Source organism: Mobula birostris, chromosome 26 (genome assembly GCF_030028105.1).
Source record: "Mobula birostris isolate sMobBir1 chromosome 26, sMobBir1.hap1, whole genome shotgun sequence".
NCBI classification, from domain to species: Eukaryota; Metazoa; Chordata; class Chondrichthyes; order Myliobatiformes; family Myliobatidae; genus Mobula; species Mobula birostris.
In genome coordinates this window covers 49,184,696-49,208,610 of record NC_092395.1, presented here as the reverse complement: position 1 = coordinate 49,208,610, position 23,915 = coordinate 49,184,696, and the positions used below count along the sequence as shown (strand labels likewise).

The window sequence follows — 23,915 nt, the reverse complement described above, 5'->3', positions numbered from 1 at the left end:
CTGTGATTATTCCTCATCTTCTGCCTGCCCTTTTTATCATCTCTGTTGCAAGCTATCTTTGATTTATTGCTGTTTTCCCCTTCCATAGCCCTATCACTCCAGTTCCCATCCCCCCTGCTAAATTAGTTTAAACCCTCCCTAACTTAAACATAACATCCCATCTCCTGTACCCAATACTTTATGAAGGCCGATGTTCCACACTTTCTTTATGACCCTGCCTACCTACTTGCAATGAATTATGGTGGTGTTTTGCAGGAGTCTCTATTGGGACCATGCCATGTCTGTGATTTGGATGATGGAACTTGGTGGCTTTGTGGCCAAGTTTACTGCTGATACAAAGATAAGTGGAGGGACGGGTAATGTTGAGGAAGCAGGGAGCCTGCAGAAGGACTTGGATTGGGAGAATGGGCAACAATGTGGCAGATGGAATATAGTGTATTGAAGTATATAGTGGTACAATTTGGTAGAAGAAATAAAGGTTTAGACTAATTTCTGAACAAGGAGAAAATTCTGAAATCAGGCTCAAAGGAACCTGGGAGTCCCTTCATGCAGGATTCCCTAAAGGCTAACTTGCAGGTTGGGTCACTATTAAGGAAGGCCAATACAAAGTTGGCATTCATTTCGAGAAGACCAGAATATAAAAGCAAGAGCGTAATCTGAGACTTTATAAGGTTTTGCTCAGGTGGCATTTGGAGTACTGTAAGTAAATTTGTCCTCTTATCTCAGAAAGGATGTGCTGGCCTGAGAGTGGGTCCAGGGGAGGTTCACGTGAATTATCCTCTAAATGAAAGGCTCAACATATGAGTGTTTGATGCCTCTAGGGCTGTACTTGCTGGAATTTAGAAGAATGAGGGGAGGATCTCAGTGAAACCTATCGAATATTGAAAGGCCTGTATAGAGTGGATGTGGTGAGGATGGTTCCATACTGGTGGAATCTAAGACCAGAGGATCAGAATAGAGGGACATCCATTTATAACAGATGAAGAGGAATTTCTTTAGCCCGAGAGTCGTGAATCTGTGGAATTGATGATCACGGACGGCTGTAGAGGCCAAGTTATTGGGTATATTTAAAGTGGGGGTTGATGGGTTGATTAGTAAGCGTGTTAAAGATTACAAGGAGGAGAATGGGATTGAGGGGGATAATAAATCAACTGTGTTTTGGAGCCATTCTGCTCTTATGACTTGGCATTTTGTAGTGTCATGGTTTCTTACTAAAGTGTGTATTTGTACATACTATAGAAGGTTCCTGTTTAAGTGGATGTGCAATACTGGCGAAGGAGGAATGGAACTACGCTGGTGCTGTTTGACAGTCTTGGTACCACGCAAAGCAGTAGAAGGCAGTTTTAGCAATCTGAAGTCTGCAGAATCTGTGTAATTTGAATTGACTTTATTGCTTACATCCTTCATATACGAGATGTTAAAATCTTTAAGTTGCGTCTCTGTCTAAATATGCAATTTATAGTAATTTGTAATTGTATGTACAACAGGAAAATCAATATAACATAGAAATACAATTGTATCAGCATTAATTGATTAGTCTTATGGCCTGGTGGAAGAAGCTGGCCCGGAGTCCTTGCTTTTATGCTGCGCTACTGTTTCTTGGATGGTAGCAGCTAGAACAGTTTGTGGTTGGGGTGACTTGGGTCCCCAGTGATCTCTCGGGCACTTTTTACACATCTGTCTTTGTAAATGTCTTGAATAGTGGGAAGTTCACATCTACAAATTCGCTCAGCTCTCTGCACCACCCCCTGCAGAGTCCTGCGATTGAGGGGAGTACAGTTCCCATACTAGGCAGTGATACAGTGGGTTTTCTATGAATCCTCTCTTTTCTCCCAGTGATCTGTGAGCTGTTAAGTTAAGTTTCTGTAAGTTGCTCCTGGTGTAGCTGGTGGTAGAAGAATTGTTTGGGGGCATGAGAGTGGGAGCAGTGGCTTAATTGAGGAGCATATGTAAGAGAACAAATTGTAATGAAGTGGTCAGTGGGATTACCCTCAGACCTTTTGGGCTGAATGCTAATCTATATTTTAAGGAAATAAGAAAACAAAAGCAAATACTAAGCAGATAAAGACTTGCCTCTCAAGCTGGTGTCCACAGACGACTCAGTTAATGGTAGGGGTCCATGGTGTGTGTGTGTGTGTGTGTGTGTGTTGGGAACTCCTGCTCTAGGGGAAGAGTGACTGTTGCCTTTTGATGTTTTAAGAATCTTCACATTTTGTCTTTGGTCGTTCCACGCTTAACCAACTTTGTACACATCTTGGTCTTTCTGAATTGCTACATAAAATTCTTATTTATCCATGTCATGAAGGTAAGAGCTAAAATGCTGAACCAACCAGCAGCTCTCAGCACTGTTGTGTTATCTCCCCATATATGACAATAATTATTTAATTCACTTGAATGTGAGATTTGAACTCTGTTCTGCATTGTATCGGCTCAATTGTATTTGGTCACTTTAAACATTGTCCATGTATGGCTCTGATTTGTTTGTTTAAAGTGTGTAAATTAAGGTTAAAGTTCACTGACTATTTGTTGCAGGTAAAATCCTCAATGATGACACTCAACTAAAAGATTACAAAATTGATGAGAAGAATTTCGTAGTGGTTATGGTAACAAAGGTAAGCAATTTGATAGGATCTGTTGAATGAAGACCTTCAACTTAAGGCTCACTCATCTTGTTAGAGCAGTGTGGTTATTGATTTGTATATGTAGTGGATAACCCTGTTTGGGTCCTTCATTGCTACTGTCTTAAGGTTCACTGTACTATATTGTTTGTAAATTACAAAATCACAGAATCAATTATTTATATTACATTTTATTTATGGGGAGGTAAATTAACACCTTTATTTCAATGAGCTTCTCTTGAAGAATCAATATTCTGCTGTGTTGGATAGTAAAAGGCAAACAATAGGATACAGATCAAAGTTCCATGCCCAGTTACCATCAGCATATAACCTGTAGCACCAGAGGTCCCAATACTAGACTACTGCTGTACTAAGGTAAGAAATCCCCACTGTTTCATGCCTAGAAGCATTTTGGAAAATCTGATCACTTGGCTTTGCATACAAGCAGAAGCTAAAGAGCAAGGATCAGTAGATTAGGACCAAAAGTGGTTGTAGACGAGAGTGTCCCCTCAAAATCATTCAGTTTTTCCCAACCAGCAGTCCAGGACGAACTGTGAGATCATTATCTATTGAGGGCTAGATCAGGTGCATTCAAGTTGGGTGATCAAGGAGGTTACAAGAGGTCTAGGTATAATTTCAAGAAAGCCATCTTACTGGCGAAGTGGCAATTCCAGACTAAACAGAACCAATGAAGGACGCCCGACAGCTGTGGCAGGGCTTGATTTCTAGCACCTCTTACAAAGTGAAATCAAATGATAGGCGTGACAACAGGATTTTGCTTCCAGATGAGCTCAGTATCTTTTATGCAAACTTTGACCATCAAACCATGGAAGAATCATCACGAAATCCCACAGCCTCCGATGATCCTGTGATTTCAGTCTTTGAGACCAACATGAGAGCATCCCTCAGGAGAGTGAACCCGTGGAAAGCTTCCTGTCTCAAAGAAGTGCTGGTAGGTTAATTGGCTACTGTAAATTCACATTTGTGTAATCATAAAGAATAAAATTGGAACTGATGTATAAAATGAGCTGAATCCACCTCTACCACTTTCTCTGGCAGCTTGTTCCAAGTTTACACCTTCCTTGTATGGAAGAACTTTCCTCCAGGTCCCCTTTCACTTATGCCCACTAGTTTTAGGCTCTCTAACCATGGCAAGAAAATTGGGATCATCCATCGTATCTATACCCCTCATAATTTTATAAGGTAAGCCCTCAGCCTCCTTTGCTTCAGGGAAAATAGTTCTAATTACTTTTGTCCCTTATAAAGCAAGCCCTTTAGTCTTGGCAACATCCTTTTCTGCATCTTCGCTAGCCTAAACACATTCTTCCAATACTGCAGTCTTCCACGTGTGGTCTCACCTACATCTGATACAGGAAATCGCAACTCTTGTACTCAGTCTGTCCGATGAAGCCAAGTACGCCGTACGCCTTCACCGCCTTCTCTACCAGTGTCACCACGAACTTGTATCTGTAGGTGTCTCTGTTCTACAACATTCCCTGAGCCCTGTCATTTGTGCACACAATGTTTCTTTGCGGTGACCAATTTATACCACTGGTCACAGGCCTTTGGTATGAAAATCAGGTCTGTACCACTCCCTCTGAATATTTCCACCGAGTTAGTTTTGTAACTAATTAGCTCGCCCACTCTAGATTCCATGTAACACACACAAAAGTTGGCTGGTGAACGCAGCAGGCCAGGCAGCATCTCTAGGAAGAGGTGTGGTTGACGATTTGGGCAGAGATCCTTCATCAGGACTAACTGAAAGAAGAGCTAGTAAGAGATTTGAAAGAGATTTTAAAACCCGCCGATAAAGGGGGTGCTGTTGTAGTCTGGCGTACTGATCTCTACCTTGCCGAGGCACAGTGACAACTCGCGGATACCTCCTCTTATTTACCCCTCGATCGTGACCCCACTAAGGAGCACCAGGCCATTGTCTCCCACACCATCACCGATTTTATCCGCTCATGGGATCTCCCATCCACTGCTACCAACCTTATAGTTCACACACCCTGCACTTCCCGTTTCTACCTCCTGCCCAAGATCCACAAATCTGCCTGTCCTGGTAGACCTATTGTCTCAGTTTGCTCCTGCCCCACTGGACTCATTTCTGCATACCTCAACACTGTTTTATCCCTCCTTGTTCAACCCCTTCCTACCTATGTTCATGACACTTCTCACACTCTGAAACTTTTCGATGATTTTAAGTTCCCTGGTCCCCACCGCTTTATTTTCACCATGGATGTCCAGTCCCTATATACTTCCATCCCCCGTCAGGAAGGTCTCAAAGCTCTCCACTTCTTTTCGGATTCCAGACCTAACCAGTTCCCCTCTACTATCACTCTGTTCCCTCTAGCGGAATTAGTCCTTACTCTTAATAATTCCTCCTTTGGCTCCTCCCACTTCCTCCAAACTAAAGGTGTAGCTATGGGCGGCTGTATGGGTCCTAACTATGCCTGCCTTTTTGTTGGCTTTGTGGAATAATCTATGTTCCAAACCTATTCTGGTATCTGTCCCCCACTTCTCCTTTGCTACATCGATGACTGCACGCATGCTGAGCTCGTTGACTTCATCAACTTTGCCTCCAACTTTCACCCTGCCCTCAAGTTTACCTGGTCCATTTCTGACACCTCCCTCCCCTTTCTTGATCTTTCTATCTCTATCTCTGGAGACAGCTTATCTACTGATGTCTACCATAAACCTACTGACTCTCACAGCTATCTGGACTATTCCTCTTCTCACCCTGTCTCTTGCAAAAATGCCATCCCCTTCTCACAATTCCTTCGTCTCAGCAGCATCTGCTCTCAGGATGAGGCTTTTCATTCCAGATCAAAAGAGATGTCCTCCTTTTTTAAAGAAAGGGGCTTCCCTTCCTCCACCATCAACTCTGCTCTCAAACGCATCGCTCCCATTTCACGCACATCTGCTCTCACTCCATCCTCCCACCACCCCACTAGGAATAGGGTTCCCCTTGTCCTCACCTACCACCCCACCAGCCTCCAGGTCCAACATATCATTCTCCGTAACTTCTGCCACCTCCAACGGGATCCCACCACTAAGCACATCTTTCCCGCGCCCCCCCCCCCAGCTTTCCGCAGGGATTGCTCCCTACGAGACTCCCTTGTCCATTCGTTCCCCCCCCCCCCCCCCGTCTCTCCCCACTGATCTCCCTCCTGGCACTTATCGTTGTAAGCAGAACAAGTGCTACACATGCCCTACACTTCCTCCCAAATACCATTCAGGGCCCCAGACAGTCCTTCCAGGTGAGGCGACACTTCACCTGTGAGTCGGCTGTGGTGATATACTGCGTCCGGTGCCCCCGATGTGGCCTTTTATATATTGGCGAGACCCGACGCAGACTGGGAGACTGCTTTGCTGAACACCTACGCTCTGTCCGCCAGAGAAAGCAGGATCTCCCAGTGGCCACACATTTTAATTCCACGTCCAATTCCCATTCTGACATGTCTATCCATGGCCTCCTCTACTGTAAAGATGAAGCCACACTCAGGTTGGAGGAACAACACCTTATATTCCGTCTGGGTAGCCTCCAACCTGATGGCATGAACATTGACTTTTCAAACCCCACCTCCCCCTCGTACCCCATCCGTTATTTATTTATATACACACGTTCTTTTTCTCTCTCTCCTTTTTCTCCCTTTGTCCCCCTCACTATACCCCTTGCCCATCCTCTGGACCCCCCCCCCCTTTCTTCCTCCTTAGGCCTCCTGTCCCATGATCCCCTCATATCCCTTTTGCCAATCAACTGTCCAGCTCTTGGCTCCATCCCTCCCCCTCCTGTCTTCTCCTATCATTTTGGATCTCCCCTTCCCCCTCCCACTTTCAAATCTCTCACTAGCTCTTCTTTCAGTTAGTCCTGACGAAGGGTCTTGGCCCGAAACGTCGACTGTACCTCTTCCTAGAGATGCTGCCTGGCCTGCTGCGTTCACCAGCAAGGTTCATGTGTTTTGATTGAAATTCCAGCATCTGCAGATTTCCTCATGTTTGCGATCTAGAATATGATACTAGATCAGCTAGGTTAATGAGGCAGTTAGGGGTGATATTACTTGTTTTGCTGAAGGTGGGGTTGTGGAAAATGCCCAGTAGGTTAGGTTCCCTCTTCTACCCTGCATATTTGGATGGGCAAGTCTATAATTATATTCATGATCTATTAGAAGATGCCCTATGCAGTGGAAGAAATTCGCAAAATATGAATCTGGAAGGAAGCCTGAATTCTTTCTTCATTTGAGACAAGGATTACATTGTGTCTATGATTGAATGTGCAGAAATGCTTGGCTGCTCTCCTAGTTGTATTATTCAGTACAGCTGATCTAATCAGAGTTAATACTTCTTTCTTTAAAAACAGCCTAAAGCTGCTGCTGCACCTACACCGTCAACACAACCTGCTCCAGTACCTGCTTCAGTGAGTACCACAGCAGCTGCCTCCACCTCGACGGGAACTTCAGCTTCAACAACTTCAAGTTCCTTTCCAACCTTAATTACAGATTCAATATTTCCTTCAAATCAGGCTCCCACCCCTAACACAGCTCCAACCGCAGCCCCTGCCTCTCCACCAGCTGTAGTTCCAGCATCTGATCCCAGTAGTACAGCCGCAGAGGAAAGGCCAAAGGAAGAGGAAACAAAAGAAGATACCAGTGCTGCTTCACAAGGACCAAATCCAAGGTATAATAAAGTTGAGTAGGAAAGGACCAGGACTTCGCAAAACATGTTTTTAATGCTCAAGTTATGCGTGTCTAGAAAAAATTCCTGAGTGTTCTGTTTTTTTTTTACTGGATTTGTTTCTGAATAGTCGTTCCAGCTGCAGGAAGACTATGCGTAGGCTGCTAGAACCTTGTAGATTGCTAGGAACCTTGCAGTATTTTAAACTGCAAATCGTGAATACATGCGAGATTTATTATTTGAATAGTTTATTCATGTTTCAAAAAGAATTTACCAAGTTTTGCGAAAGGTTTATTGTCCCTTACCATTTATTGTTTATGTCCTACCTCTGTTTGATTCTCATTACTGCTGGGATTAAATTCCAAAGTTGTGCCCAGTTTTCCATCTGATCTGTAGCCTTGGATGACCACCTTTACTATTCCGAACATCACTGACTTTTGTCATCTGCAAATTTATTAATCACATCTCTTACAGTCACATCTGAGTCATTAATGTATATTAATATATCCCAGTACTGATCCCTGCAGTACACCACTGGTCAAAGACCTCCAATCAGGAGAGCATCTTTTCACAACTGCCCTCTGCCTCCTGTCACTAGGAAGCAATTATCCAGTTTGCCTTTGATCCTGTGTACCTCAACCTTCTGGACTAGCCTGCTATATAAGACTCTATATTAAGGTACAGTATCTTAAAATCTAAACAGACAACATCTACTACCCTGCCTTCATCAATTTTCTTACTTATTTGCTCAATTAAATTAGAAAGAAAGGATTTCCTTAGCAAAAAGCCATGCTGACTATTCCAAAGTTACAAAAAACCTATTACTTAAGATCGTCTCTAATTTTAATTAGGCTAGTGGCATATAGTTACCTAGTTTCAAAAAAAAATTGCTATTTTCCAGCCCTCTGGCACCTGGCCTGTGGCTAACAAAGATGTAAATAAAAATCTGTCAGGGATCCAGCTACCTTCTCCCTTGCTTTCCATAGAATCTTGGGATAGATGTCGCCAGGTTCTGGGAGCTTATCAACCCTTATGATTCTAATGACATCTCATACCTCTTTAATACTGACTTGCTCCAGATGATCCATGTACACTTCCCTAAACTCCCCATCCTTGGTCAATACAGATGCAATATTCATTTAGGACCTCATTTGCACCGCTTGGCTCCCAAGCACCATTTACTCCTTTGGTCCCTAATGGAATCCACATTCTCTCTCTCTCTATCCTCCTGCTCTTGATACATTTATAAAATGTCCTTGGAGTCTCCTTGATCCATCTTGCCAGGAATATTTCACAACCACTTGGGAATTGTCTTGAATTTTGAATTCACTAGAATTCAGAAAAATGAGAGGAGATCTTGTGCAAACATATAAAATCATGAAAGGAATATATAAGATAAAAACAGGAAATTTATTTTCACTGGCAAGAGAAACTTAGAACAAGGAGACATGGCCTTGAGATTTGGGGGAATAAGTTTAGGATGGAAATGAAAAGAAACTGCTTTTCCTAGAGAGTAGTGCATCTGTGAAATTGCCTACCCAGGGAAGCAGTAGCTGGTATCTCATTAAATATTTAAGACCATAAGAGCAGAATTAGGCCATTTGGCCCATCGAGTCTGTTCCACCATTTCATTGTGTCTCCAATCTCCTGCCCCCCCCCCCCCATTTATCCTTTCATGCCTGACTAATCAAGAATTTTATCAACCCCTGCCATAACTATACATAAAGACCTGGCCTGCACAGCTGCCTGTGGTAAAGAATTCCACAGATTCACCACTCTGGCTAAAGACATTTCTCTTCATCTTGGTTCTGGAAAGATGTCCATTTATTCTGAGGTTGTGTCCTCTGGTCTTAGTCTCCCACCATAGGAAACGTCCTCTCCATATCCATTCTGTCAGAGCCTTTCACCATTTGATAGGTTTCAATGATGTCAACCATCATTCTTCTAAATTCCAGTGAATACAGGCCCAGAGCCATCAAATGCTGTTCATGTGACAAGCCATTTAATCCTTTGAGCCCTCTCCAGCTTCAGCATTACATCCTTGTTGACATTAATATCTAACATTACATCCTTGTTTTTCTATTCTAGTCATCTTGAACTGAATGTCAACATCGCATTTGCCTTCCTCACCACAGACTTGATCTGTACAAGGACTCCCAACTCCCTTTGTACCTCAATTTTTTGTATTTTCTATAAAATCAATCTTTTCATTTCTTCTTGTGAATCTCCTCTAGACCCTCTCCAATGCCAGCACATCTTTTTCTTTGATAAGGTGCCCAGCACTGCTCCCACTACTCCAAGTGCGGTCTGACCAATGCCTTACAAAACCTCAGCATTGAGCCTTGCTTTTATATTCTAGTCCTCTTGAAATGAATGCTAATATTGCATTTGCTACTGCATCAACCTGCAAGTTGACCTTCAGGAAATTCTGCATGAGGACTCCTAGGTCCCTTTACACCCCTGATTTTTGAATTTGTTCCTCATTTAGAAAATAGTTGATGCCTTTGTCCTTCTACCCAAGTGCATGACCATGCACTTCTCTATACTATATTCCATCTGCTACTTTGCCCATTCTACCAATTTAAGACCTTCTGCAGGCTCCTTGCTTCCTCAGCAATACCTTCCCCTTCACCTATCTTCATATTGTCCAAAAACTTTACCACAAATCCATCAGTTCCTTCATCCAAACCACTGGCAAATGTGAAAAGTGGTTCCAATACTGACCCTTGCGGCACACTGCTAGTCACTGACACCAACCAGACAAGGCCTCCTTTATCCTCACTCTTTGCCTCCTACCAGTCAGCCAATCTTCTGTCAATGCTAGTATATTGTATTTCCTGTAATACCATGAGCTCTTGTCTAGTTAGGTAGCTTCATATATTTCACCTTGTCAAAGGCCTTCTGAAAATCCAAATAAGTAACATCAACTGACTCTGTTTTGTGTGTCCTGTCTGTTATTTTCTCAAAGAATTACAACAGATTTGTCAGGCAAGATTTGCCCTTTTGAAAACTGTGTTGGCTTTGGCCTATTTTACCATATGCCTCAAAGTACCCCAAAACCACATCCTTAATAATTTACTTCAGCATCTTTCCAATCACTGAAGTAAGTCTGACTGGCCTGTAATTTCCTTTCCTCTGTTTCCTTCCCTTAAAGAGTGAAGTGCCATTTGTGTTTTTCCAGTCCTCCAGAACAATTCCAGAATCTAATGATTCTTGAAAGGTCATTAATGTCTCCACAATCTCTTTAGCTGCTTCTTTCAGAACCCTTGGGTTTAGTCCATCTGGTACAGGTGATTTATCTACCTTGAAACTTTTCAATTTCCCAAGCACATTCTTAGTAATAGCAGCGGCACTGACTTCTGCCCCCTAACGCTCACATTTCTGGCGTTCTTCTAGTGTTTTCCATAGTGACAACTGACACAAAATACTTATTACTTTTGACCATTTATGTCCTCCATTGCTACCTCTCCACTGTCATTTTCCAGTGGTCCCATAACCACTCTTGTCTCTGTTTTACTCCTTATATATACCTGAAAAATCTTTTTGTATCCTCTTTTATATTATTGGCTAGCTTACTTTTATATTTCATCTTTTCTCTCTTTATGGCTTTTTAGTTGCCTTCTGTTGGATTTTAAAAGCTTCCTAATCCTCTACCTTCCCGCTAATTTTTGCTATAGTGTATGCCATTTTTATGCTATTATGCGGTCTATAACTTCCCTTGTCAGCCATGGATTCATCATTCTCTTTAAAATACTTCTTATTGGAATATATTTCCTGTGCCTTCCGAATTGCTCCCAGAAATTCCAGCCATTGTTATTCTGTCATCATCCCTGCTAGTAGCCCCTTCTAATTAACTTCGGCCAGCTCCTCTCTTGTGCTTCCTGTACTCCACTATAATAATAATACATACGATTTTATCTTCTCCCTCTCAAACTGCAGAGTGAATTCTTATCATATTATGATCACTGCTTCTGAAGGGTTTCTTTGCCTTAAGCTCCCTAATCAAATCTGGCTCATTACACAACACCTAATCCAAAATTGCTGTTCCCCTAGTGAGCTCAACAACAAACTGTTCTTTTTAAAAATAAAGCCATCTCATGGGAATTCAACAAATTCCCTCTCTTAGGATCCAGCATCAACCAGATTTTCCCAATCTACCTGCATATTGAAATCTCCTGTGACAATTCCAACATTCTTTTCAATCTCCCATTGTAATTTGTAACCCACATCCTTGCTACTGTTCGGAGTGCTGTATATACAGTAACTCCCATCGGGTCTTTTTACCCTTGAACTGTTTGGAGTGCTGTATATACAGTAACTCCCATCGGGTCTTTTTACCCTTGAAGTTTCTTAACTACTCAGAAGGACTCTACATCTTCTGATCCTATTTCACCTCTTTCTAAGGATTTGATTTCATTTTTACCAACTGAACCACCCCACCCCCTCTGCCTACTTCCCTGTTCTTTTGATACAGTGTGTATCCTTGGATGTGAAGCTTCCAACCATAATCTGTCAGCCATTATTCAGTAATGCCCACAATATAATACCTGCCAATCTTTAACTGCGCTACAAGATCATCTGCCTTTTTTGTGTAGTGAGTGCATTCAAATATAACACCCTCAGTGATGTATTCGTCACCCTTTTTGATTTTGCTTCCATGTTACACTTCAGCTTACCTCACTGACTGCAATTTTGCCCTATCATCTACATGTCCTTCCTCAGTCTCAATGCACACTACATCTAGTTGTACACCAACTGCCCCACCCCCTGCCAAATTAGTTTAAAGCCTTCCCAACGGCTCAGCAAACCTGCCTGCAAGGGTATTTGTCCCACTTGGTTTCGGTATTTTTTGTACCTTCCCCTGAAGAGATCTCAATGATCCAGAAATCTGAAGCCCTGCCCCCTGCACCGATTCATCAACTGCCTTGAAATTTGCAGGATTATTCTCAACATACCTGAGTATTTCCCCCCCATTGATGCTTTTACTGTCTGGCATTTTCAGTTCCTAGACTAAGGTTGAATACTATCTCTTCTAGTAATAGAACTATCTACATATTGTGTCAAAAAACTATCTCAGATGCTCTTGGCAAATTATGCCCCATCAAAGCCTCTTTCATGGAGGCATTCTCAATATTGAGTTAAAGTTAACAGCAGCTATAATCATTCTATTTCTTTTACCTCTCCACAATTTATTTACATACATGTTCCTCCAATTCTTGCTGTCTGTTGGGAGGCTTCTAGTATAACCCAAAGTGATTTACCCTCTTAAGTTCCACCCATGTCGATTCATTTGTCAATTCCTCTGGGTTATTCCCTCTGAGTGTTGTGAATACTTAAGATGTACTGTAATATTGGAACAATGCTCTGATTTAATCTCTGAAGTGCCTGTATGATGAGTGCTTTCATTATTTAATTGTGATGTTGTTATTAGATCAGTGGCTGAAGAAATTGACTTGAATCTGGTAGAAACTGCATCTTCTACGTTAGGTAAGTTTGATCCAATTTAATAGGAATAATTTGTACTCATTTATCACTGGATTTTATAATTGCTTTGTTGAACATCCTATGTGTGTATATTTAGTCACTTGGTTAAAACGTTTTGTATGCATGAAACTAGAAAAGAATAATGATGTTTGCACCAGTATGTAACCTGGTATGTTAACAAGGTGAAAGAAGAATGCAAGTAGATGTGGAGTATGGAAATTTCTGGGATGGCAGGAGGAATTGTATTGAACTCGCCTGAATTATTAACTGGGCAGGCAATATAATGTTATATTTTCCATTATCACACGATTTCCCAGAGCTCTGATAGTGTCGTACCTGTGTTCAAAAAGATTGGGTGGAAAGGAATTTTCCAGTTTGGCGACAAATTATTGGAAACCATTCTAAGTAACACAAGCTTTTAATAGCAAGACTCAAATTGTTTGGGGAGAGTCATGGATTTATTTAGGAAACGTCTATGATTTAGTTCTTTGAGGGAGGCAGAAAGGAGGGACAGTATTTCATGTAGTTTGCATGGGAACTTTTTGATACAATCCCACCTGATAGACTGGACTCACTGGATTCAAAATGAGTAAAAGTGAAAAAGTAATGGATGTTTTTGTGACTGCCAGGCTGTTCCTCCTGGAGTTCCATGGGATCAGTGTTTGCTCACTCACTTGTGTATTTTAATAATATAGCCTTGTGCGGGGCATGATTTAAAAAGTTTGAAAATTATATAAAATTTGCCTTTTGGTGGAGAAAAATGCTGCGGACTGCAGAAAATACAGATAATTTGGTCAGTTGGGAAGAAATGGCAAATAAAATTTAGTGAAGTGTGAATTAAAGCATTTGGGAGTGCAAAAGGCAAGAGAAGAAACAGTAAATTGGAGGATATTTTTGTAGTGCGGAGAAATACGGGAACATCTGTGCACCATATTGTTCTATCTTTAAGGAGCTGTACATGTCAATAAGGTGATACAGCATGCTTTCTTTAATTAGCTGATGCAAATTAGCTCAGGTAAGCGGGGGACGTAATACCACACTTGTATATAACGAGGCCTCGTGTGATACAGGAAAGATGATTAGTGTTAGAGAGGGTGCAGAGAAAAATAAAAGATGTTGCTACCATAAAGTTGCATATTTAGCATTGTTTTCTTTTGGGTGCAAAAAATACTTAATTCAGGTATATGAAATCAAAAGGTTTAGATAGGATGGATAGAAAGAATCTGTTTCTTTTGATAGCTGGGCTAGAAACCAGGGAATATTTCCGAAGTAACTGAAAGAATAAGAGGGGTGATGAGGAAACGTTTCCATCCAAAGGATGGAGGAGGTTTCAAACTTACTAGAAATTCGTATCCAAATAGTACTTGGATAGGTGTTTGAAGAACTGTGATCCGGAGGCCTGTGAATCTGTTGCAGGAACGTTGTGTTGGGTTACTCTCTTTTGACCATTAAAAATGGCCTGGGGTCATAACTTTATAATTTAAAAAAAATAGAACAGTATTTGCAGACCATTGTCTGATGGAGGGAAAACTAACTAAAAGCAGGTGTGACATGGATATACAGGGTATTTGTGGTGGGGAAGATGCTGGAGTCAATTATAAAGGATAACATAGCGGCACATTTGGATAGCAGTAACAGGATCAGTCCGAGTCAGCATGGATTACGAAGGGGAAATCATGCTTGACTAATCTTCTAGAATTTTTTGAGGATGTAACTATGAAAATGGACAAGGGAGAGCCAGTGGATGTAGTGTACCTGGACTTTCAGAAAGCCTTTGATAAGGTCCCACATAGGAGATTAGTGGGCAAAATTGGAGCACATGGTATTGGGAGTAGGGTACTGACATGGATAGAAAATTGGTTGGCAGACAGGAAACAAAGAGTAGGGATTAACGGGTCCCTTTCAGAGTGGCAGGCGGTGACTAGTGGGGTACCGCAAGGCTCGGTGCTGGGACCACAGCTGTTTACAATATACATTAATGATTTAGATGAAGGGATTAAAAGTAACATTAGCAAATTTGCAGATGATACAAAGCTGGGTGGCAGTGTGAAATGTGGGGAGGATGTTGTGATAATGCAGGATGACTTGTACAGGTTGGGTGAGTAGGCAGATGCATGGCAGATGCAGTTTAATGTGGATAAGTGTGAGGTTATCCACTTTGGCAAGAACAGGAAGGCAGATTACTATCTGAATGGTGTCAAGTTAGGAAAACTGGAAGTACAACGAGATCTAGTTGTCCTTGTTCATCAGTCACTGAAAGTAAGCATGCTGGTACAGCAGGCAGTGAAGAAAGCTAATGGCATGTTGGCCTTCATAACAAGGAGAGTTGAGTATAGGAGCAAAGAGGTCCTTTTGCAGTTGTTAAGAGCCCTGGTGAGACCACACCTGGAGTATTGTGTACAGTTTTGGTCTCCAAATTTGAGGAAGGACATTCTAGCTATTGAGGGAGTGCAGCGTAGGTTCACGAGGTTAATTCCTGGGATGGCGGATCTATCATACGTTGAAAGATTGGAGCGACTGGGCTTGTATACACTGGAATTTAGAAGGATGAGAGGGGATCTGATTGAAACATATAAGGTTATTAAGGGATTGGACATGCTAGAGGCAGGAAACATGTTCCTGATGTTGGATGAGTTCCAAACCAGAGGCCACAATTTGAGAATAAGGGGTAGGCCATTTAGAATGGAGTTGAGGAAAAGCCTTTTCACCCAGAGAGTTGTGGATCTGTGGAATGCTCTGCCTCAGAAGGCAGTGGAGGCCAATTCTCTGGATGTTTTCAAGAAAGAGTTAGATAGAGCTCTTTGCCATTACAAAGGCAGCACAGCAGCGCCTGTACTATCTTGGAGATTTGCGCAGATTTGGCATGTCATCTAAAACTTCGACAAACTTCTTTAGATGCAGATTGGAGAATATGACATGCCAAATCTGCACAAGTCTCCAAGGTAGTAGAGGTGCTGCTGTGCTGCCTTTGTAATGGCACTTGCATGCTGGTCCAAGGACAGATCTTCCGAAGTTATAATGGCAAGGAATTTAAAGTTGCTGATCCTCTCCACCTCCTATCCACTAAAGAGAATTGGGTTCTGGACCTCCAGCTTTTTTTCTTCCTATAATCAATAAACAGCTCCTTGGTTTAGCTGACGACGAGAGGGAGATTGTTGTGGCACCTTTCAACCGGATTTTCAGTCTCCTATATGCAGATTCGTCACCACCTTTGATTTGACCAACTTAAATATTGTGTTGTCAGCAAACTTCAATATGGTGCTGGGGCTGTTGCATAAAGAGGCATTGAGGCCTAGATATTGGAGCTTACTGATTAGTTTTGAGGGCATGACAGTGTTGAATGCTGAGCTGTAATTGGTAAGTGAACGATGTATGAACCTTCACTGTCCTGGTGGTCAGGAAATGAGTGAAGATCCAATGAAATAGCATCTGCTATTGACCTGTTGTGGTGGTAGGCAAACTGGAGCGTGTCCAAGTCAGTCCTCTGGCAGGAGTTGACCAACCTGTCAATTTCATCACAGTGGATGCAAGTGCTACTGGATAATATTCATTGAGGCAGGTTACCACATTCTTCTTGGGCACACTTGTATTGAAGCTTGCTTGAAGCAGATCGGTACCCTCAAGCTGCCAAAGTGAGAGGTTGATGATGTCAGTAAACACTTCAACTAGTTGATTAGGACAGGTCTTCAGTACTCAGCTAGGTTAACCATCTGGACCAGTGCTTTCCGTACGTTCACTCTCTTGAAGGATGCTCTCATGTTGGCTTCAGAGACTGAAATCAGAGGGTCATCGGGGGCTGTGGGAGTTGGTGAAGGTGTCTCCATGCTGTTTGATTAGACTATTTGCTATTTTCTTGCAGCTTAACAATTGTCTACTTGTATTTTTTATAACTACTTTTATACATGTATCTATTTTGTATGTTTCCCAATGGCCACAGTATGTATATACAGTTTTTCAATGCGTCCCCTAGTGGATACAGTCTGGAACGCTCTGGAAACTTCTCTGGTGTTGCATTATTTGAATCACCCTGCCCTTAAGTTCACTCGGTCCATCTTTGACACCTCTCTCCCCTTTCTTGATCTCTGTTACCGAGTCTCTCCACTTTTGATCCCTTGATAAGGACTGGCTCATGGGTCTCCAGTAATTTTTTCCTGAATTCCTTGAAATACATTTCACCATTTACAGTGTAAGGATGTGATCCTGTGTCTAGCTCCAGAACAAATTGAGTAACATAATCACTATGCCTACCATACCTTCTGCAGTCTGGTACGCCGTAGAAATGGGAAAACACAGAGCAGATATACAAACCAAGGTTTACTTTCTGTCTTTCTAGCTCATCTTAGCTACATCAGAAGACCATAAGACATAGGAGCAGACTTAGGCCATGTGGCCCATCGAGTCTGCTCTACCATTCAATCATGGCTGATCCTTTTTTTTTCCTTCTCCCCCTCAACCCCAGTTCCCAGACTTCTCCCCATAACCTTTGATGCCATGTCCAATCAAGAACCTATCAATCCTTGCCTTAAATACACCCAATGTTCTGGCCTCCACAGCTGCAGTTGGCAACAAATTCCACAAATTGACCACCCTTTGGCTGAAGAAATTTCTCCACATCTCTGTTTTGTAAGGGCACCCCTCTATCCTGAGGTTGTGTCCTGTTGCCCTAGTCTCTCACTTCATGGGAAAAATCCTTCCCACATCTGCTCTGTCTAGGCCTTTCAACATTCGAAAGGTTTCAGTGAGATCCTCCCCCCCCCCCCCCCCATCCTTCTGAATTCCAGCGAGTACAGACCCAGAGCCATCAAACTTTCCTCCTATGATAACGCTTTCATTCCTGGAATCATCCTTGTGAACCTCCTCTGGACCTTGTCCAATGCCAGCACATCTCTTCTAAGATGAGGGGCCCAAAACTGTTCACAATACTCAAGATGAGACCTCACTAGTGCCTTATAAATCCTCAGCATCACATCCCTGTTCTTGTATTCTAGACCTCTTGAAATTAATGCTAACATGGCATTTGTCTTCCTCGCTACCGACTCAACCTGCAAGTTAACCTTCAGGGTGTTCTGTACAAGGCCTCCGAAGTCCCTCTGCATCTCAGATTTTTGGATTTTCTCCCTGTTTAGAAAATAGTCCGCACATTTATTTCTACTACCAAAGTCCATGACCATGTATTTCCAGCATTATATTTCATTTGCCACTTTCTTGCCCATTCTCCGAATCTTTCTAAGTCCTTCTGCATCCCATATGTTTCCTCAACACCATCTGCCCCTCCACCAATCTTGGTATCATCTGCAAACTTGGCAACAAAGCCATCTATTCCATCATCTAAATTACTTATATACAGTATAAAAAGAAGTGGTCCCAACACCGACCTCTGCAGAACATCAGTAGTCACTGGCAGCCAATGTTCTCTCTAATTAGTCAGTAGTCAATGTGCGGAAAAATCTTATGTTGTGCAAATTTTTTTTCCTGTGACAAAAGTATGTGCGCACTGAATGCACACATGGCACAGTTTATGCAGGTTTACAAAATACTTGACATAAAACTGCATAGAATAACAACAAAAAAACGTACATATGTAAGTCACTCAGTTATTTTTTTCTCTCTTCTGTCTTTGGCATTTACCCATTCTTTGTAAACACTATCTAGACTAATAGAACTTCCAACCAGCTGAAAGCTTTTGATTCTCATTAACATATCCAAATGACATTCACCTAAATGGTTTCTGAGCTTGTTTTTGAGTTCACTCATTAGGCTAAAACCTCGCTCACAGTCCGCACTAGACGCAAGAAAGGTTCCCCCAATGTCCATCAACTGTGCAAGGTCGCAAAACTGTTCATTTTGAAGTACAAATGCCACCATTTGAGCAAAGTTTGAAATCAGTTTGGATTTAATTTTTTCTTGCACGGAAAATTTGAAATAATTGAACTGTCTCACTATTACAGTATTTTCAGCTAGAAAATCATGATATTTTAGATGTAAGACATTAACTTGTTCATCGCCAAATGTGAAGTTACAATCTGCAATTGTGGAGAAATCAAAAGCTGACCATTCTTGTACCTCATCTTCAGGAAACCTTTCAGGAAATCAACCCAAAAGACTTTATTAAAGTCAACAGCGAACTTGTATCTACGGTAACATTTTCTTCACGTTGTTGGCTTAGCAAAACTTTAACTTTGTCACTCCACGAAACATTGTCTCCCAGATACTGCTTTCTTATCTTGTTAATTTTGCCTTGCGCAAAGTGAAGTGAATCAATTGTTGTCAGGCCATTCTTTTGCAGAATCTTGCACAGCGCAGCCAGTTCGTCAAAGACATCACTTAAAACCTGTAAAGCTACTTTGTATGTGATGTTTATCAATTTCTTGTGACAGTATTTAGACACAGGGTCATTTGACTGATCTTTTTCAATAAAAACTTAGTAAGCTACCTACAGGATTTGAATCAGATCTTTGTAAACTTTACAATGTGAACACTGTCTGCCAAAGATGGCTGCCGCCGTGATGCAGCTATACAAACTGGAACAGGAAAGGTGAGGTGACATAAATTAGTGACGTGCATCGTGGTATTTGAAAAACCGACTAACTAGTTAACAGAAACATTTAGCTAAAAGATTATTTTCAATAAGTATAATTATTAATTACTACATTATTTTATGTAATTTCCTTTGTGCGCTGGTTGAAAAATGTGTGCGCGCACACAGCTTAGAGGGAACATAGCTGGCAGCCAACCAGAAAAGGATCCTTTTATTCCCACTTGCTCTCTCCTATCAATCAGCCGATACTCTAACCATGTGAGTAACTTTACTGTCATACCATGGGCTCTTAACTTGGTAAGCAGCCTCATGTATGGCACCTTGTCAAAGGCCTTCTGAAAGTCCAAATAGAGAACATCCACTGCATTCCTGTTATCTATCCTACTTGCAATCTCCTCAAAGAATTCCAACAGGCTCATCAGGCAAGATTTTCCCTAAATGAAACCATGCTGACTTTTACTATCTTGTCCTGTGTCACCAAGTACTCTATAACCTTAACTATTTGGCTCGTCTGTGTTTGGACCATAAATATTAAGGAAGGTTAGCGGAAACAAATTAATGGTGCCAGAGATCATAATAAACGTGCCGAGAGGATCTGTGGTCATGGAAGTGAGTTGAAATGGAATATTTTTTCTAAAGAGGATAGCCACACCATGGGCATGACATGTAAATGGTGACTGGTAAACCTGCGATATCCAGCTGGACCTCAGTCTGCATTGCTCAGTTACTTTAATATGGATTTCTTGTAGAAAAATCACATCTGCAGATAGAGATTAGAGATGTCTAAAAACTTTATCCCTCTTAACAACATGACCAAGGCCTTTAACATTCCACGAGACTACTGTAATATCTTTATCCCCTCCCCCCCCAGCTGCGTTCTACTGCAAGGCCTCTGCATATGGGAATAAGAAAGAGATTATTAGAGTTGAGCACAAACATAGTAACAATGCAAAATGACTGGCAGCCTCATAAGAACACAACATACAGAAAAACAAAACATGTCTGAGCCATAAACAAGAACAACACACACCCTAACCCACCCCACAACACGCTGGAGGAACTCAGCAGGTCGGGCAGCATCCTTGGAAATGATCAGTCAAGGTTTTGGGCTGGAACCCTTCGTCAGGACTGAAGAGGGAGGGGGCAGAGGCCCTTACTGGTTTTTCACCTGGTACCTACCAGCCTTCTCCTTCCCACCCTTCCCCCACCACCTTTATAGGGTCTCTGCCCCCTCCCTCTTCAGTCCTGAGGAAGATTTCCGGCCTGAAATGTTGACTGATTATTTCCACGGATGCTGCCTGACCTGTTGAGTTCCTCCAGCGTGTTGTGAGTGTTGCTTTGACCCCAGCATCTGCAGATTATTTTGTGTTTACCCTAACCCACCCCCCTTCGTGTCTCCCTAAACCAGACACACAGTTCCCCATTTCCATCCCAAAAGGAGCTGCTGGGCAGGTAACTAACATTACACAATTATTACAACCCCCCCCCCCCCCTAGAAAATTTATAACACAAACTATATAATACCGTTAAACAAATGCTATTAGGGCTGGGGAGAGTTATCCAATGTCCGCACCTGAAGCTGGACATTCATGACACCAACTCAAATTTAACCATTATAATAACAGAATTGTTTAGAACATTCTCTGCAATTAAATCCCAGTGCAGTATACAGCATTGTAGAACTACATATAACAAGCAGGGCCCTCCCCTTATCCCAACATGGAAACAGGCACAAATATAAGCTGATTAAACAGTGTCAATATATCTACTCCCTTTTGCGTGCGTTATTCTTTTCCAAGAACTGTGCTGCTTCTATCTGGTTGCCGTATACTATAGGCGCTCTTCCATCTTGATAATAAATATAGAGCCTAGCTGGATACCGCAGGGTGTGCTTAATTCCTCCATCACGCAGAGTTTGCAGTACATCACGAAAGGTACGACGTTGAGTCATCACCTCATTAGTATAATCCGAGAAGATCAATACCTTGTTTCCCTTGTACTCCATGGGTTGTAGTCTGTTGCAGCACAGGATCAGCTCTTTCACTTGAAGTGATGGATACGTGCGGCTTAGCGCCGGCAGCTGGAGAGAGCGACGTGCATGATTGACTTTAACCGGGTACGGGAAGTGCTCTTTCCCGAGCAACTTGGGAATCAGTCTGGAAACAAATTCAGTAGGCTTACCTTCCTCCTCGCCGTCTTGTATCCCTACAATTTTAATGTTATGTTTCCGGGAACGAGCCTCTAAGTCATGCACTTTAGCTTCGAGCTGCCTATTTTGTCTCATTAGCTCTGAATACTTAGCTTCAAGCTCTTGCATGCATGCTTCAAGGTCGCTAGCGGTTAGTTCTTGATTAGCCACACGGGCTTGTAAGTCAGCCTGTGAGGCCACAAGTGTCTGAAACTTCGTCTCAAAAACATCAAAGCGGTCGTTAATGCCACGCAGAACTGACTCAGAAATCTCCTGACCTAATTCCTTGCACATGGCATAAGTTTTATCCGGCGGTATCTCAGACGTGAAGTTGTTGACAGACCCGTTGTTAACACTAGCTTTGGTAATTTGGCAGTCGGCAGTCTTGGCTTTATTTGCCTTCAGCATTGTCGAACTTTTCCAGACACTTAGTTTAGACATACACTGTTGGCCTATGAATGAATAAAACACGGTATAATGGTAATTTTATCGAGGCCTCAGAGAGAAACGCTGACCAAACCCGTCTAATCCATACGCATGCGCACTGGCGCCACCACCCCCCCCGTCCTGCACCTTGATTTTTCCCAGAAATGCATGCACTGCTGCTCTGCTGACATCCCTGCCAGCAGCTCCTCTCTCAAACTACTGTAATTTCCCTTACTCCACTGAAATACCTCTACATCAGACTTCACTTTCTCCGTATCAACTTTCAAGTTGAACTCAGTCATATTGTGATCACTGGTTTCTAAGGGTTCTTTTACCTTAAGCTCCCTAATCGCCTCCAGTTCATTACATAACACCCAGTCCAGTATAACTGATCCCCTAGTAGACTCAACAACAAACTGCTCTAAAAAGCTATCTGTTAGGCATTCAACAAACTCACTCTGTTGAGATCCATTACCAACCTCATTTTCCCGATTGACCTGCATGTTATAATCTCCCATGACTCTCATTATCATAGATGTGTATTCCCTAGTAATACTGCCCCCACCTCTTCCTCTGATACATTGCGACTGCATTGGTGCTGCTTTGTGCACCCTTGTTGAGCTTGTAAATTTTATCATCTTTGCCTCTAACTTCCACCCTGCCCTTGAATTCACTTAAGTCCATCTCGGACAACTCTGTTCCCTTGATCTCGGCCAACATATTTTATAAACCTACTGGTACCTACTGTTATCTCAACTATATCTCTTCCCACCTTATCTTCTGCAAAATTGCTATTCCCTTTTCTCAGTTTCTTCCTAGGATGTGGCTTCCCATTCCAGGACATCAGAGATTTCCTCGTCCTTTAAATAACAGAGGCCCTATCTGCCGAAAGATCTTGGCCTGAAAAGTCTACTGTACTCTTTTTCTATGGATGCTGGCTGGCCTGCTGATTCTTCCAGCGATTTGTACGTGTTGCTTGAATTTCCAGCATCTGTAGATTTTCTCTTGTTTGTGGTGGGTGGGGGTGGGGAGGTTTGGGGAAAGATCTTTGAATCCCAAAGTAAAAGTAACAGTTCTATGAGTTTTATTTTATTTTCCTCAAATTCCGGATGTCTTTTTTTTTGTTCTTCTAGCAAGCATTTAACGTTACAGCAGGAAATGCTGGTTCTTTGTAAAACTAAAGTAATCTATAGTGTAGGGAAGTTCATGCACTAGGAGGAATTAAGGTATCAGCTATTTTCTAAATGGGGAGCAAATTCAAAAACAGTGGTGCAAAGGGTTTTGGGAGTTCTTGTGCAGGATTCCATCAAGGTTAATTTGCAGGTTGAGTCAGTGGTAGGGAAGACAAATACAATGTTAGCCTTCATTTCAAGAGGACTATAACATTAAAGCAAGGGTGGTATGCTGAGGCTGTAAGTCTTTGGTTAGACCTCATTTGGAGTTTTGTGAACAGTTTTTGGCCCCATATCTAAGAAAGGATCTGCTGGCATTGGAGTGGGTACAGAGGACGTTCTCAAGCACGATCCCAAGATTGAAGTGGTTGATGTACGAGGAGCATTTGATGACTCTGGCTATACTCATCAGAGTTTAGAAGAATTAGGAGAGATTTCATTGAAAGGCCTAAGTAGGGTGGACGTGAAGAGGATGTTTCCTATAGTGGGGAATCTAGGACCACAAGGCACAAGGTCAGAGTATTGTACCTTTAGAACAGAGATAAAAAGGAATATCTTTAGCCAGAGGGTGGTGAATGTGGAATTCATTGCTATAGATGGCAGTGGAGGCCAATTCACTGGGTATATTTAGAGGAGGTTCGAGTAACACCCACAAAATGATTAGATTAGGTTAGATTTAACTTTATTGTCATTGTGCCGAGTACAGATACAAAGCCAATGAAATGCAGTTAGCATCTGACCAGATATGCAAAGAATAATGTTATTTACAAAATAACTGCAAATAAAAAGTAAGTGCTACAGCACACAAATATAGA

General features: G+C 42.1%; 1 protein-coding gene across 1 annotated transcript in view; it reads left to right on the top strand.

Moving 5' to 3' along the window:
* Window positions 1–23,915, top strand: part of LOC140188268 (uncharacterized) — a 150,279-nt gene that overhangs the window by 92,128 nt on the left and 34,236 nt on the right. The window contains 3 exon segments of the mRNA XM_072244360.1: window positions 2,533–2,612; window positions 6,979–7,295; window positions 12,724–12,779. Of these exon segments, the coding sequence (XP_072100461.1) occupies window positions 2,533–2,612; window positions 6,979–7,295; window positions 12,724–12,779 (453 nt within the window).